General features: G+C 33.9%; 1 protein-coding gene across 1 annotated transcript in view; it reads right to left on the bottom strand.

The window, feature by feature from the left end:
* Positions 1-5,857: 5,857 nt before the first annotated feature.
* Positions 5,858-12,260, bottom strand: part of LOC139862470 (protein yippee-like) — a 119,977-nt gene continuing 113,574 nt past the window's right edge. The window contains exons 2-5 of the mRNA XM_071851080.1: positions 6,503-6,546; positions 6,160-6,268; positions 6,011-6,066; positions 5,858-5,942 (exon numbers count right to left, since the gene is read on the bottom strand). Of these exons, the coding sequence (XP_071707181.1) occupies positions 5,858-5,942; positions 6,011-6,066; positions 6,160-6,268; positions 6,503-6,546 (294 nt within the window). The remainder of the gene's footprint in view (positions 5,943-6,010; positions 6,067-6,159; positions 6,269-6,502; positions 6,547-12,260) is intronic.

Here is a 12,260-nt window from a genome sequence, read left to right as displayed (position 1 = left end):
GAGGTATGAAATATATGGTGACATTCATTGATGACTTCTCAAGATATGTGTGGGTTTACTTCATGAAGGAGAAGTCGGAGACTTTTCTGAAGTTTAAAGAGTTCAAAAACAAGGTAGAAAGTGAGCTCAATACTAAGATCCGGTGCTTACGCATAGATAATGGAAGAGAATATTTATCGACTGAGTTCAATATGTATCTTGAGAAGCACAAGATCATAAGGCAATTAACTTGCCCCAATACTCCACAGCAGAATGGAGTGGCAGAACGCAAGAATCGTCACCTTACCGAAACTTATCGGAGTATGCTTCATGGTAAGAATGTACCAGGCAGATTTTGGGCTGAATGTATGAGGACGGCATCGTACGTGATTAACAAACTCCCACAAACAAAGTTGGGATATATTTCACCATATGAAAGATTATGGAAGATCAAGCCAACTGTCAACCATCTCAAAGTTTTTGGATGTGTATGCTACATCTTCGTGCCAGATCATCTACGTATCAAATTTGAGAAGAAGGAAATTCGGTGCATTTTTGTCGGTTATGATGAATCAAGAAAAGGATGGAGATGTTGTGATACAAATACCGGAAAGTGCCATACTTCAAGAAATGTGGTATTTGATGAAGCGTCTTCATGGTGATCACCTCAAAAGATAGAGCTTCCAAAATCTCATGGATTAGAAGAAGGTCCAGAAGAAAAAGAAGAGCCTAAAGAGCACGTATTGGATCCAATAAAAGAAGGAGAAGGGTCGTACTCTAAGGAAAAGAGTCCATGGAAAACTGGTGTACATCAATCTATATCCGAGGAGATTCGTCCAATCCAAAAGGAAGTCGAGGAGCATGCACAAGAATTAAGGAGGTCAGCAAGGCCGAGACAACCTAATCCAAGGTATGCCAATGCTGCTCATGTGGATGAATCAATACCTATTGAGCCTTCTACTTACGAAGAAGCAGCGCAAAGTCGAGAATGGCAGAAAGTGATGGAAGAAGAAATTAATGCACTAACAGAAAACCAGACATGGAGTTTAGTTCCAAAGCCAAAAGATGTAAAATCAATATCTTGTAAATGGGTTTACAAGGTGAAGACTTGATCAGATGGCTCCATTGAAAGGTATAAAGCTCGACTTGTTGCTAGAGGTTTTTCTCAACAATATGGGCTGGATTATGAAGAAACGTTTAGTCCAGTGGCGAAGATCACAACAATTCGAGCTCTACTAGCTTTAGCCGCTAGCAAATCTTGGAAGCTGTGGCAGATGGATGTCAAGAATGCTTTCTTACATGGAGAAATTGACAAAAGCATTTATATGGAGCAACCAAGAGGCTTTGAGAACAAGATCTATCCTGAGCATGTCTACAAATTAAAGAAGGCACTATATGGCTTGAAGCAGGCTCTAAGAGCTTGGTACGGGAAGATTGGTGAGTTCTTGGTTCAAAGCGGTTTTACAGTTGCTCCTTCAGACTCTAGTTTATTTGTGAAACATGATCAAGGAAAACTAGCCATAGTGCTAGTATATGTGGATGATTTAATCATCACTGGAGATCATTATGAGGAGATCCAAAGAACAAGGGAGCATCTTTCTATCAGATTTCATATGAAGGAGCTTGGAGAACTCAAACATTTTCTTGGACTCGAAATAGAGCGAAAAAGAGAAGGATTATTTCTTGGACAACAAAAATATGCGCGAGATATTTTACAGAAGTACGGAATGCTTAATTGCAAACATATCTCAACTCCGATGGATCCGAATACAAAACTACGAGCAGATGAAGGAAAAAGTCTTCAAGATGTTACCATGTATCAAAAGATGGTCGAAAGTCTTATTTATCTCACACTAAGCCGGCCAAACATATCTTATGCAGTTGGAGTGGTTAGTCGATACATGAGCAATCCGAAGAAGCCTCATCTTGATGTTGTACGACGCATCTTAAGGTATGTTAAAGGCACTATTAACTTTGGTATTTTATATAAGAGAACAAAAGAATGTCGGGTGACTTGATATTGTGACGCTGATTATGCTGGAGACTATGACACACGACGGTCAACAACGGGATACATGTTTAGTTTTGGATCAGGAGTAATATCATGGTGTAGCAAGAGACAACCAACAGTATCCTTGTCAAGCACTGAAGCAGAATATCGATCGGCAGCATCAGCAACACAAGAAATTACATGGTTGAAACAACTAATGGAAGATCTTCATCAATTAACAGACTATCAAATAGAGCTTTTCTGCAATAACCTATCAGCTATACATCTAGCAGAGAATCCAGTCTTTCAAGCAAAAACAAAACATATAGAAGTACATTATCACTATGTTCGCGAGAAGGTCCTTGAAAAGGATATCAAGATGGTGCCAACAAAGACAGATGAACAAGTTGCAGATATATTCACCAAGAGCCTAAGTAAACCAAAGTTTACAAAATTCAGAGAAGCACTTGGAATGGTCTGCAAGTCATCGTTGGAAGAAAATTTGCATTGAGGGCGAGTGTTAAAATGCAATGCAAATTTAGATAACATGGAATTAGTAATGTATGTAAATATCTAGATATTAAAATGTAAAAGAAATATCTAGATATTAATGAGGAAAAATCTAGATGTTAAAATGTAAAAATCTAGATATTTTTATGTGGTAAAAATATCTAGATATTTATCCATAAAAAAATCTAGTGTGTAGAAGTTTTCATGGAGTAGTATAAATATGGGTGATGATTTCATTTGTAATTAAGTTGTGAAAAGAGCGAGTTGAGAAGTAGAGAAGAAGTAAGAAGTGAGAAGAGTGTGAGTAGTGAAGAAAAGCTTGTAAGTAAGTAATATTGTAATTGTATTTTGTATTTATAAAAGTGTTCTTTGTTAAGTTTTCCGGTTAAGCCTTAGTTTGTGTTTAAGTTCTTAGTGCACTTGTGTTATTTTTATTATATGGTCGGCTCTGCCGCCTAAGTGATATATGGTCGGTTATACCGCCTGAATGATATATGGTCGACACTGTCGCCTAAATATTATTGTGCACTAAGGATTTATAAAATTAAAGGCTAACCAACGTCAAAGTGTTGGTCTAGTGAGTGAGTATAACTTAGGTCCTCTATAGTGGGTGTGTTGGGCTCGTCGAAGCTTCCAACATAACATACGGGAGCAACCGATATATAATTACACGAAAACCTAAGATACAAGGGCGTTTATTAACATTGTAAAAAGTCGGACTTTGTTTCCCCGTGTATGCTTATAGTTACATATCGTCTGCTCTCATATGTTATACCACAAATCACAATAGGGAGACGGAAATCACAGTGATACCAAAAGGTGGAAATGATTGAGATGTGAACTTCCTCTAGCGTAATCCACTTTGTCCACTCCAAACTTTCAAGTTTCCAAATATCGATTCCTATATCGGATATCATATTAATAAGGTAAAGAGCGGCACCCATTTCTACAAAACTGTAATGGTGGTATGTTAAATTAAAACCCAATAAGGGTTATCGAAGCTGACAAAAACGCTTTTTAATACTATTCATATATAGTAGAACATTACAATGGTACATATTCCAAATATGTACTGGGTTAGAAAAATGTGAGTTGGTGTTTGGAGTGAGGTTTTGACTTTAGGGTTTGGGTTTATGACTACAAGTTGCATGTGAGTTGGTATTGAGACCACCCTCTTATCGTATGACGCGAGGACATTATTCTACTTGATCCAACTCATTTTTTTCAACAATAGTACCACCCCCAAAAAAATTTGGACCGAATAGATTCTAATTCTTTGATAACACTCATCGGGCATTTAAAAAGTGAGAAGTAATATATCCCCAACGATCTCATAATCGACTTAATCAATGTGAGACGAGGACCACTTAAAAGGAGGGACACCTTTCACGAAGCCGACCTTTTTTTAAGCTTAACAACTTCGTTCCAATGCGAGATATAATTCATTATCCCCGATCGTAAGACCCAAATATTTGGTAAGCAATTCCCCTACCTTGCAACCTGCATTCGACGCAAATGTGCTAACTTTTCTGAGATAGTGATTTACTCAATTGGCTGGTTCCACTGCAATTATGTGCTTTTGGTTTATCTTAGAGCATTCCGGATCATAACACACTTTATCATATTAACACATTGTCACATCAGCACCACATCATCTTTTTTTTTCACCACTAACCTGTCATATTTTATTTTCAACCATGACATACACACTAAATTAATTAATAGAATCAACTTACAAATACTAATGCTATATACAAGTAAACCAAGCATACACTGTGTGATTCAAAATGCTGAAGATAGACAAATTGGTTGGCAAAAAGAAACTGGCAAGTGACTGGCAATGCATTTTCAATGGTAGCATAGGATTGGCAATCCATTGGAACAAGATTGGCTACTTTTTTTGAAGATCTTGTGTTGTTGCACTAGAATGTGTGACTACATTGAACCAACCCTTTGGAACAAGATTGGCTACTTTTTTGAAAGATCCTGTGTTGTTGCACTATAATGTATGACTACGTTGAACCAACCCTGGTCTCAGTTGCTTGGATTTTCTGTTTAGCACAACTTATGATACACTTTGTACAAATATAGATCTGATTTACTCTTGCATCCCTAATAAAGTATTTAATTATCAAAAATTTTACCCACTTAATTTTACTAGTTTGATTACATCCAATCTCAATTAAACCTCTAGAATGAAAACGTGTCATAGGGTGCGTTTGTTTGCCTCTTAATTGAATGATTCAGCTCTGAATGTTGAACTATTCAGCATTCAGTGCATTTGTTTCTGACCTCTGAATGACATATGATGCTGAATGGTTCAGAATTCAGTGTTGAACCATTTAGAGCTAAAACACTCTCTTAAGTCTTAACAATTAAAAACATAAATTTTTAGTGATATTCATCTCAAATCATAGCTAAAACACTTAACCAACATTAATATTGAATTTTTTTTTTCATGTAACACGTTATTAAGGTAATTTTAGTCAATTAATATCGTTCATTCAAAATGATTATCAAACACCTTATTTCCATTCAGAACAAATTTTATTCAGAGGTTTTGAATCATTCAGATTCTGAACCATTCAGCGATGAGTCATTCACTTTTATCAAACGCACCCATAATGTCAACTATATCTTTCTTTCTTTTTATTAGGTTCTCCTATGCGATTTTTTTTCTCAAATATACGCAGTCTAACGGATTAACAATGATGTCAACTATATCCTTCTTACATATAATAACAACAATCCATTTTTTTACAACTGCTGTTTAATTACCCCATTATCCAAATGGGGCTAATTTGACCCGAACTAATCCGAAAATTTGAATGATATTCTAGTAATCCAAAAATCAAGATGAATAACTAGTTTCATCTATAAAGCTCCTAAATACATCTACTTTTAAATTGTTTTACAAAATGTTAATAACAAAGAATCGGAAAACTTATCATTGTCCTATAATATTACACAAATAAAGTAGATATAAAAGTAGTTATGTTTTCATTTGTTTGATTTGTAAGTTATAAAATGATGGTTAAATCATCAAGAAACTTATGACTATCAACATACTCTTTGTATCCAGTTATAACAGTTGGTAGTAAGTATAAAAAACTTAAAAACAACATTTTCAAAACAGATAATTAGATAGCATACCATTTTCCCTATAAAACAACACAATATTAAAGTTTTTTTTTTGTTCATATTTTGAGAGATAAATAGTACTCAAATACCATAAAATAAGTAGTTACATGTAGGCATGTAGCTTTAGCACACATACAACAATCCTATTTAATTTGACACATTCAGAGCACATATATAAGATGACTCTGTCTTATGAACTTTTAACAATGGACAAAAGATGTGGGCTGATTTTGTACTTTAAACATTATCCTGATCATTTTCACCAATATGTGTTTCATCACTACCCGAATCATTGCTTCCATCGGGACCAAAAAGCTTAAACCTGCATAACTCAATTCATTCAGTTTCAAATTTTTCGTTAACAAAAAGTAGTAATATTTAGGTACTGACCGTTCAAGGATTGATTTCCCTTCCTTATATTTTTGTGTCGCATTAGGTACAGTTACCTGAAAGTCATGGATCAGTGATACACAAAGGAAGTGTGTTATGTGTAATTGTGTACAGATTATTAATCTTAAATTTTATACAACTTATCTTACATAAGTCCATCCAACAATTGTTCCACATTTTCCGCACATGATGTCAGCAACTGTGTGTATCCCCGTCAGCAGCATTCGATCTTCCTTGACTCCAACGGTCACATTTACACTGTAAAACATGCAAGGAAACTAATAAACATATGAAAACACATCATAACCTTAAAAATTATCTCAGTAAAAACGGTTTTATGGGAAATGATCTAAGGGAACACTGTAAAGCACAGTATAACCAATTTTTATTTACAATATTCTGATCATTTACCCCTTCAGCTACCGCTTTTTGCTTACTGATTCAGTTTATTGTAATCTATTTATTTATTGGTATGAATGAAGGAAAACTTACACCTTACTGAAGAGATAAGCCTTTCCATTCTTGCAATAGAAGTGCTGGAAAAAAGCATACACACAGGTAAAACCGACGAGCGAAGTTCTATAATTTAATCAAGCGGACACTAAAACGTTAATTTATATTTTAATATATCAATAGTTACATGTTTATTAGTATGCTATACGATGTTAAAGCGGAGGGGTACGAAATACTATTATTTTTAATACGGAATACGGTACGAATTACACAAGTTTTAATTATCTATTTACAAATGGAGCTGGCTTATTTTACACTATATTTTTATATAACTATATTTGTACAAAATATATTTATTACAATTATTATTATTATTATAATATAAAAGGGGATTTACCGTTTAATGACCGGTTTGTCGATTTTATATTTTAAGTCAAGCGTAAAGTAAATGATGATATTTAAATAACGATAAAATAAATAACAATAAATAAAATGACAATAAATAAAAGTACGAGGAAATATAAAATAAAATATATTATGCTTATTTAAACTTCCGTACTCATGATGTTTGACGTTTTGATTTTAATTTATTATTACCATGGGTTAATTGTCCTTTGTCCTGGATTATTTGATATGTCCATCTGGTTTTGTCCATAATAGTCCAGCGGTCATAATTATAAAGTACGAGGGTCTTCGCCAAATAAACCTTATACCCGAATATTCCAACTAATTGGGGACTTAAACTGTAATAAGGTTTTAATACATTGTTAATGATTACACCAGGTTATCGACTGCGTGTAACCCAAGGTTTTAATATTTTATTAACAATTACACCAATTTCCCTTGAATGTAATCCACCCCTGTTTTAATGAGTCCATTGACTATTAATCCATCCTCGTGTCCGGTCAATTGAACAATTATTAGTATTTATAAATATCCCGCCCATCGTACCTGATCGAACGTATGTGGCTACTTATAAATACGTCAAATTGTAAATCTCTATATTAACTTAACGAGATATCATTTAGTTAATATAAAGCCCATTAATAGCCCATAGTCCAATTACCACAAGTGTCGGTCTTTTGTCCAAACCCCAATTATGGTCCAAAGCCCAATAACTCCGTCTTAATATTTAGTCCAACATCACGATTACTTGTGCTCAAATAAGCATAATAATAACTTAGTTACGAGACATAATTAAAAAAGGAGAATTTAGCTTACAGTGATTATTAATCGCGTAGTGTTACAGGGACAGAGTTCCGACTTTAAAACCCGTAAAATAACCGTTACATAACCCAAACTAACTAATATAAAGCTAAACTATATTATATATATATATATATATATATATATATATATATATATATAAATTATATTATAAAACTAAACTATATTATATATATATATATATATCTATATATATATATATATATATATATATATATATATATATATATATATATATATATATATATATATATATATATATATATATATATATATTATACAGAGAGAAGAGAGATTGAATTATGTGTACATTTACTCGTCGAATTCGTTGCTATTTATAGAACTTGGCCAGCTTTTTGGGCTCATGCGATCGCATGGGATTTCTTCTTCCTGGCCATGCGATCGCATGGCCGCTTGGGACAGCTCACATTGCTTTGTTTGCTAGCTTGTCGACGTTATTGTTTATTATTTATATTTATTTTATTTTTTATTATATATATATATATATATATATATATATATATATATATATATATATATATATTAAGATATATATATATACATATGCTTCATAGGCTTGTAACTTGTGTTGCGTCACTTATACACTCTTCGTTCTTTAAACCTTTATGCTTCGTTGAATTGTGTCTTTCGGAGTGTAACTTGTACCTTGACATGTCTTCTTTGTAGCTTTAAAATCTTGTTCTTTTCATTTCTTCACTTGTATTGTCTTCGACTGGTAGAAAATTTCATTGGTTGTGTGAGATGTGAGACAGTAGTATCAGTCTTTCCGTTCTTCCCTCTCCACATACTAACCAAAATGTAATACATATATAATACTCCCTTCTTAATCTCTATCACCAACATTGACGAAACTTTTTATATTTTTTTGAAACAAAAGTAACACCGAAAGTGGCATGTCCTAACTTTATTTAATATATTTTATTGTGAGTGTCATATTCCATACAACCAACCATTTTATTTTATTATTTGTTTAATAATTCGTGATGTATGAGTCATAGAGCACTGATCTGGTCTGAATTTTTAGTAGGCATTCAAATCCATTGTAGTTTTCTGAGTTACAAACGTCTGGGCTTTGGATTCACCTTTTTTCGAATCAGTATGATTTAGTTATGATTTTTCTCGTGCAGGCGCGCAGATTTGGTGATTTCGATCGTTTTGACTTGTAGTCTTGAGGTGCGATGTTTTTGGTCTTTTGTTGCTCATAGGAAATCTTCGTTTTGTCTTCATTTTGAGCATTACTTTGTTGATAATCCATAATAACATTTAATTCGACGCTTTAGACATTTTTACCAATTACAACCCGAAAACTACTCGAATACATATAAAATCATAACATAAGGACCGAAATTGCGACTAAATATATGTTCGTTTGGAGCAATATCAAATATCCTCACACTTGAACGTTGCTTGTCCTCAAGCAATACATAACTTGAAATAAAATCACACTTCATTCTAATCATTTTTTTATTCTCACACTTTATACATTAGTGATTTTGATACTGCGGTATGAACAATGATAGTAACGATGTGGTGTACAGTCCCACATGACTATGAAAATTTAGATCCTTTAAGGAAATTGAATCTTTATGAAAACATTTGATCTTTTGAAAATTCATTCTAGTTTTTACCCTAGATAAGTTTTACGGAATAACCCTTCACCGGTGTTGCAAAGTATTTTTGTGGGTTTTGTGGGTTTCAGATTTTAAAATTTTAGCTCAAAACTTGTGATTTTGTGTCACCCACTTGCTAACCTTGTATTAGGAAAGCACATATCCAGTTTACTTGCTCCGTATATTACCTTTTGGTAAACTACCGTCCGGTTGTAAAGGAAAGCGATGAACAAGCAACTGTTAAGGCAATGTCTAATGACATGCTTTTGTTCATGGTCCACAACGTGTCGGATGCAATTACTATCCTTTGTCAGAGAAATAGTAAAGATCACCCTATAGTTTTTCGATCTGGCACAAGGTCCTGTCTTCGACCATGCTATGCAACCACCGTTCTTACGGTTGACACCCGATTTGGTTCAGGTGACCTAATGAATTCCGATGAATTCTCAGGATTTTACGTTCAACGGTAATGAACGCATTGAAAATAGGTTTTCAGAAAACAAATCGGTTTTAATTTTTGATCAAAATATTTTCTCGTTCAAGCTCGAGTTTAGATATCATCGAATTCCATGAGTTTGTAACTCTCAATCTTTAAGGTCAATCTCAATGATTGAGTAACATCAGGCTTAAAAACTGATTTTTAATCTTTAAGGAGATTATCCTTTCTGGGGTCTGATTCATTAGTCTTATCAAGCTAATTTGCACGGCGCCCTCTCCATTTTACGAGACAGATCCTCTCATGGTTAGGATAAGTCTGACCACTTGGCGACCCTGTTTGATGCTGAGGTCCGTGGATTTTCTGGTGATTATAGAGATGACTTTTCTAGAATTTTCGTCAACCTACAGCTGGTCTGGACGACAACTTCCTGACCTAAATCAAGAAGCGCGTGTCTTTTTCGAAAGACGTTACTTCCTTTTAATGATGGAATTGATTCATCGTGTAGATCCATCTTTCTTTCATCTTTATTATACTATATTGGGTAAAACTGATAAATATCGTCCAAAACAAAAGCACCTGCAATAACTTTACAGAAACATGTGATAGATAGTTTTTAATTGAATAACTTGGTACATTCTCCCCACACTTGGCTTTTTTCATGCGTCATTTTATTTTTAATAAATAAATTCAAGCGTTTTAGGTTGTTTCTCAATTTATGTCCTTTCCGAGGTAACAATAATTTCGGTATTAACACCTGGTTTTATTGTTCATAAATATGTATAAACATGATTTTGAATTCATTTAGTTGAAAATTTTTCAAATTTTTCATAAAATTTAGATAATAAACAAAGTATAAACCTGAGAGAATTTATAACCCTTCCCCACACTTGAGATCATGCAATGCCCTCATTTGCATAAAATCAGACTTATAATTATAAATTCATAAGGGTAATTAGTGTAGAAAAGTGATTAAGAATACCTAGTTTGTAATTACAAAGCTCGTCGAATGATAGATGACGCGCCTCATCGTATCACACATTTTTTTCTTCAAAAACGGTTGCTTTTTCGAACTGTTTGCTAATCTTTGAAAATGCGTCTTCTACCCTAATTTATCATGCATTTTTATTAACGAGTTATGCACTAACCCGAACACCAAATTTAACGTTAAATGGGGTTAGACTTCCCCACACTTAGCTGACGACATGTGAAGTCGGTAGAATAAGTTCCACGAATTAAAATAGTGAGCCAGTTATTTACATCTCGGGTGGTGTATAATATATCAATGGGTTTAAAATTTAGACTCACCCGATCGTCACTACTTAATTCTTTTTTAAGTGTAGCTTTTAGTAAATGGATATGTCTCTTTTCTGGTTCTTGGTCAAATGGATCGATATACACCGACATACATATTTCTATAGGGTGGACAATTCCTAAAATTTCCTTCCGTTCATTCTCGGGATCAAAGTTTTCACCTCTATTACCCAATTGGGTAAGATCCAAGGTGTCATTATCTATTACAGCTCGTAGTTCATCTTCGGTATATGACTCGTCTATTGAGAATATTGGGTTGGAAGGTTGTGGGATGGTGAATTTCGGGATCGAAGCAAATTCTTCTTCTTTAACGGTCCTTATCGGTCCCACCACTTTGGTCTCGGGGTAAAATTTTTAATGTTATCGTTTTCCCAAGAGTACCAATTTGCCACCCTTATTTCTTCTTCATCCATTGATGGATTGATGATTTCGTCGGTAGAGGCTAATGTGTCGATATGTTATGAAATTGGTAAAACTGAATAAAAAGTATCATCGGGATAATTGGTGATTTCGGAGCTCTCGAATTCATCAAAATTCGATGATATGAGATTTTCTTGCACACGACTCCTCAGATCAACAGGTGTGTAGTCTGATAGAGTTTCAGTTTGCCAATTTGCAAACTCTCTCATTTGTTCATTTTGAGCGTCAAATTCTTCGAGTTTGATTTTCATATAATCTAATAAATTTTCAGACACATAATTTTCCTCGTCCTCTGGTTGTTGAGTTTGGATGTATTCTTGGGAATAATCCCAATTTGAATTGTATTCTTCATAATCATTCCATTCAGGTTCTATGGGTGCATAATTTTCCATAGGAACGTAATAATAACATTCCCATGTTGAGTGATAATCTCCACAGATTTCACAAACAGTTATTGTTTTGTCATTCGTGATCCAAGTTTGACCGAATGAATTTTTATCACTACCCGTTTGAGAGTATTGATGTAATTGATTTCGTATGTCAGAAAATGTTTTCAAAATATTTTCGAGATTTTTCATAATAAGTTTATTACCAAATTTTAGCTACAATGTAGCGCATTTACTAATTATTCTATTAGTTACAAAACTAAAAATTATATAAGTTATCAAATTAATAGACTTTTCTGCTTTTGCCCACATTTCGAATAGCCAATAGATGTAGCAGGTAGCCAGGACCCTTTAAATCGGAAATCCGCAACTCGCCACTAACA

The sequence above is a fragment of the Rutidosis leptorrhynchoides genome, chromosome 8 (assembly GCF_046630445.1).
Source record: "Rutidosis leptorrhynchoides isolate AG116_Rl617_1_P2 chromosome 8, CSIRO_AGI_Rlap_v1, whole genome shotgun sequence".
Taxonomy (NCBI): Eukaryota; Viridiplantae; Streptophyta; class Magnoliopsida; order Asterales; family Asteraceae; genus Rutidosis; species Rutidosis leptorrhynchoides.
The sequence above is the reverse complement of the archived record's forward strand: the minus strand, read 5'-3'. Positions and strand labels throughout refer to the sequence as shown.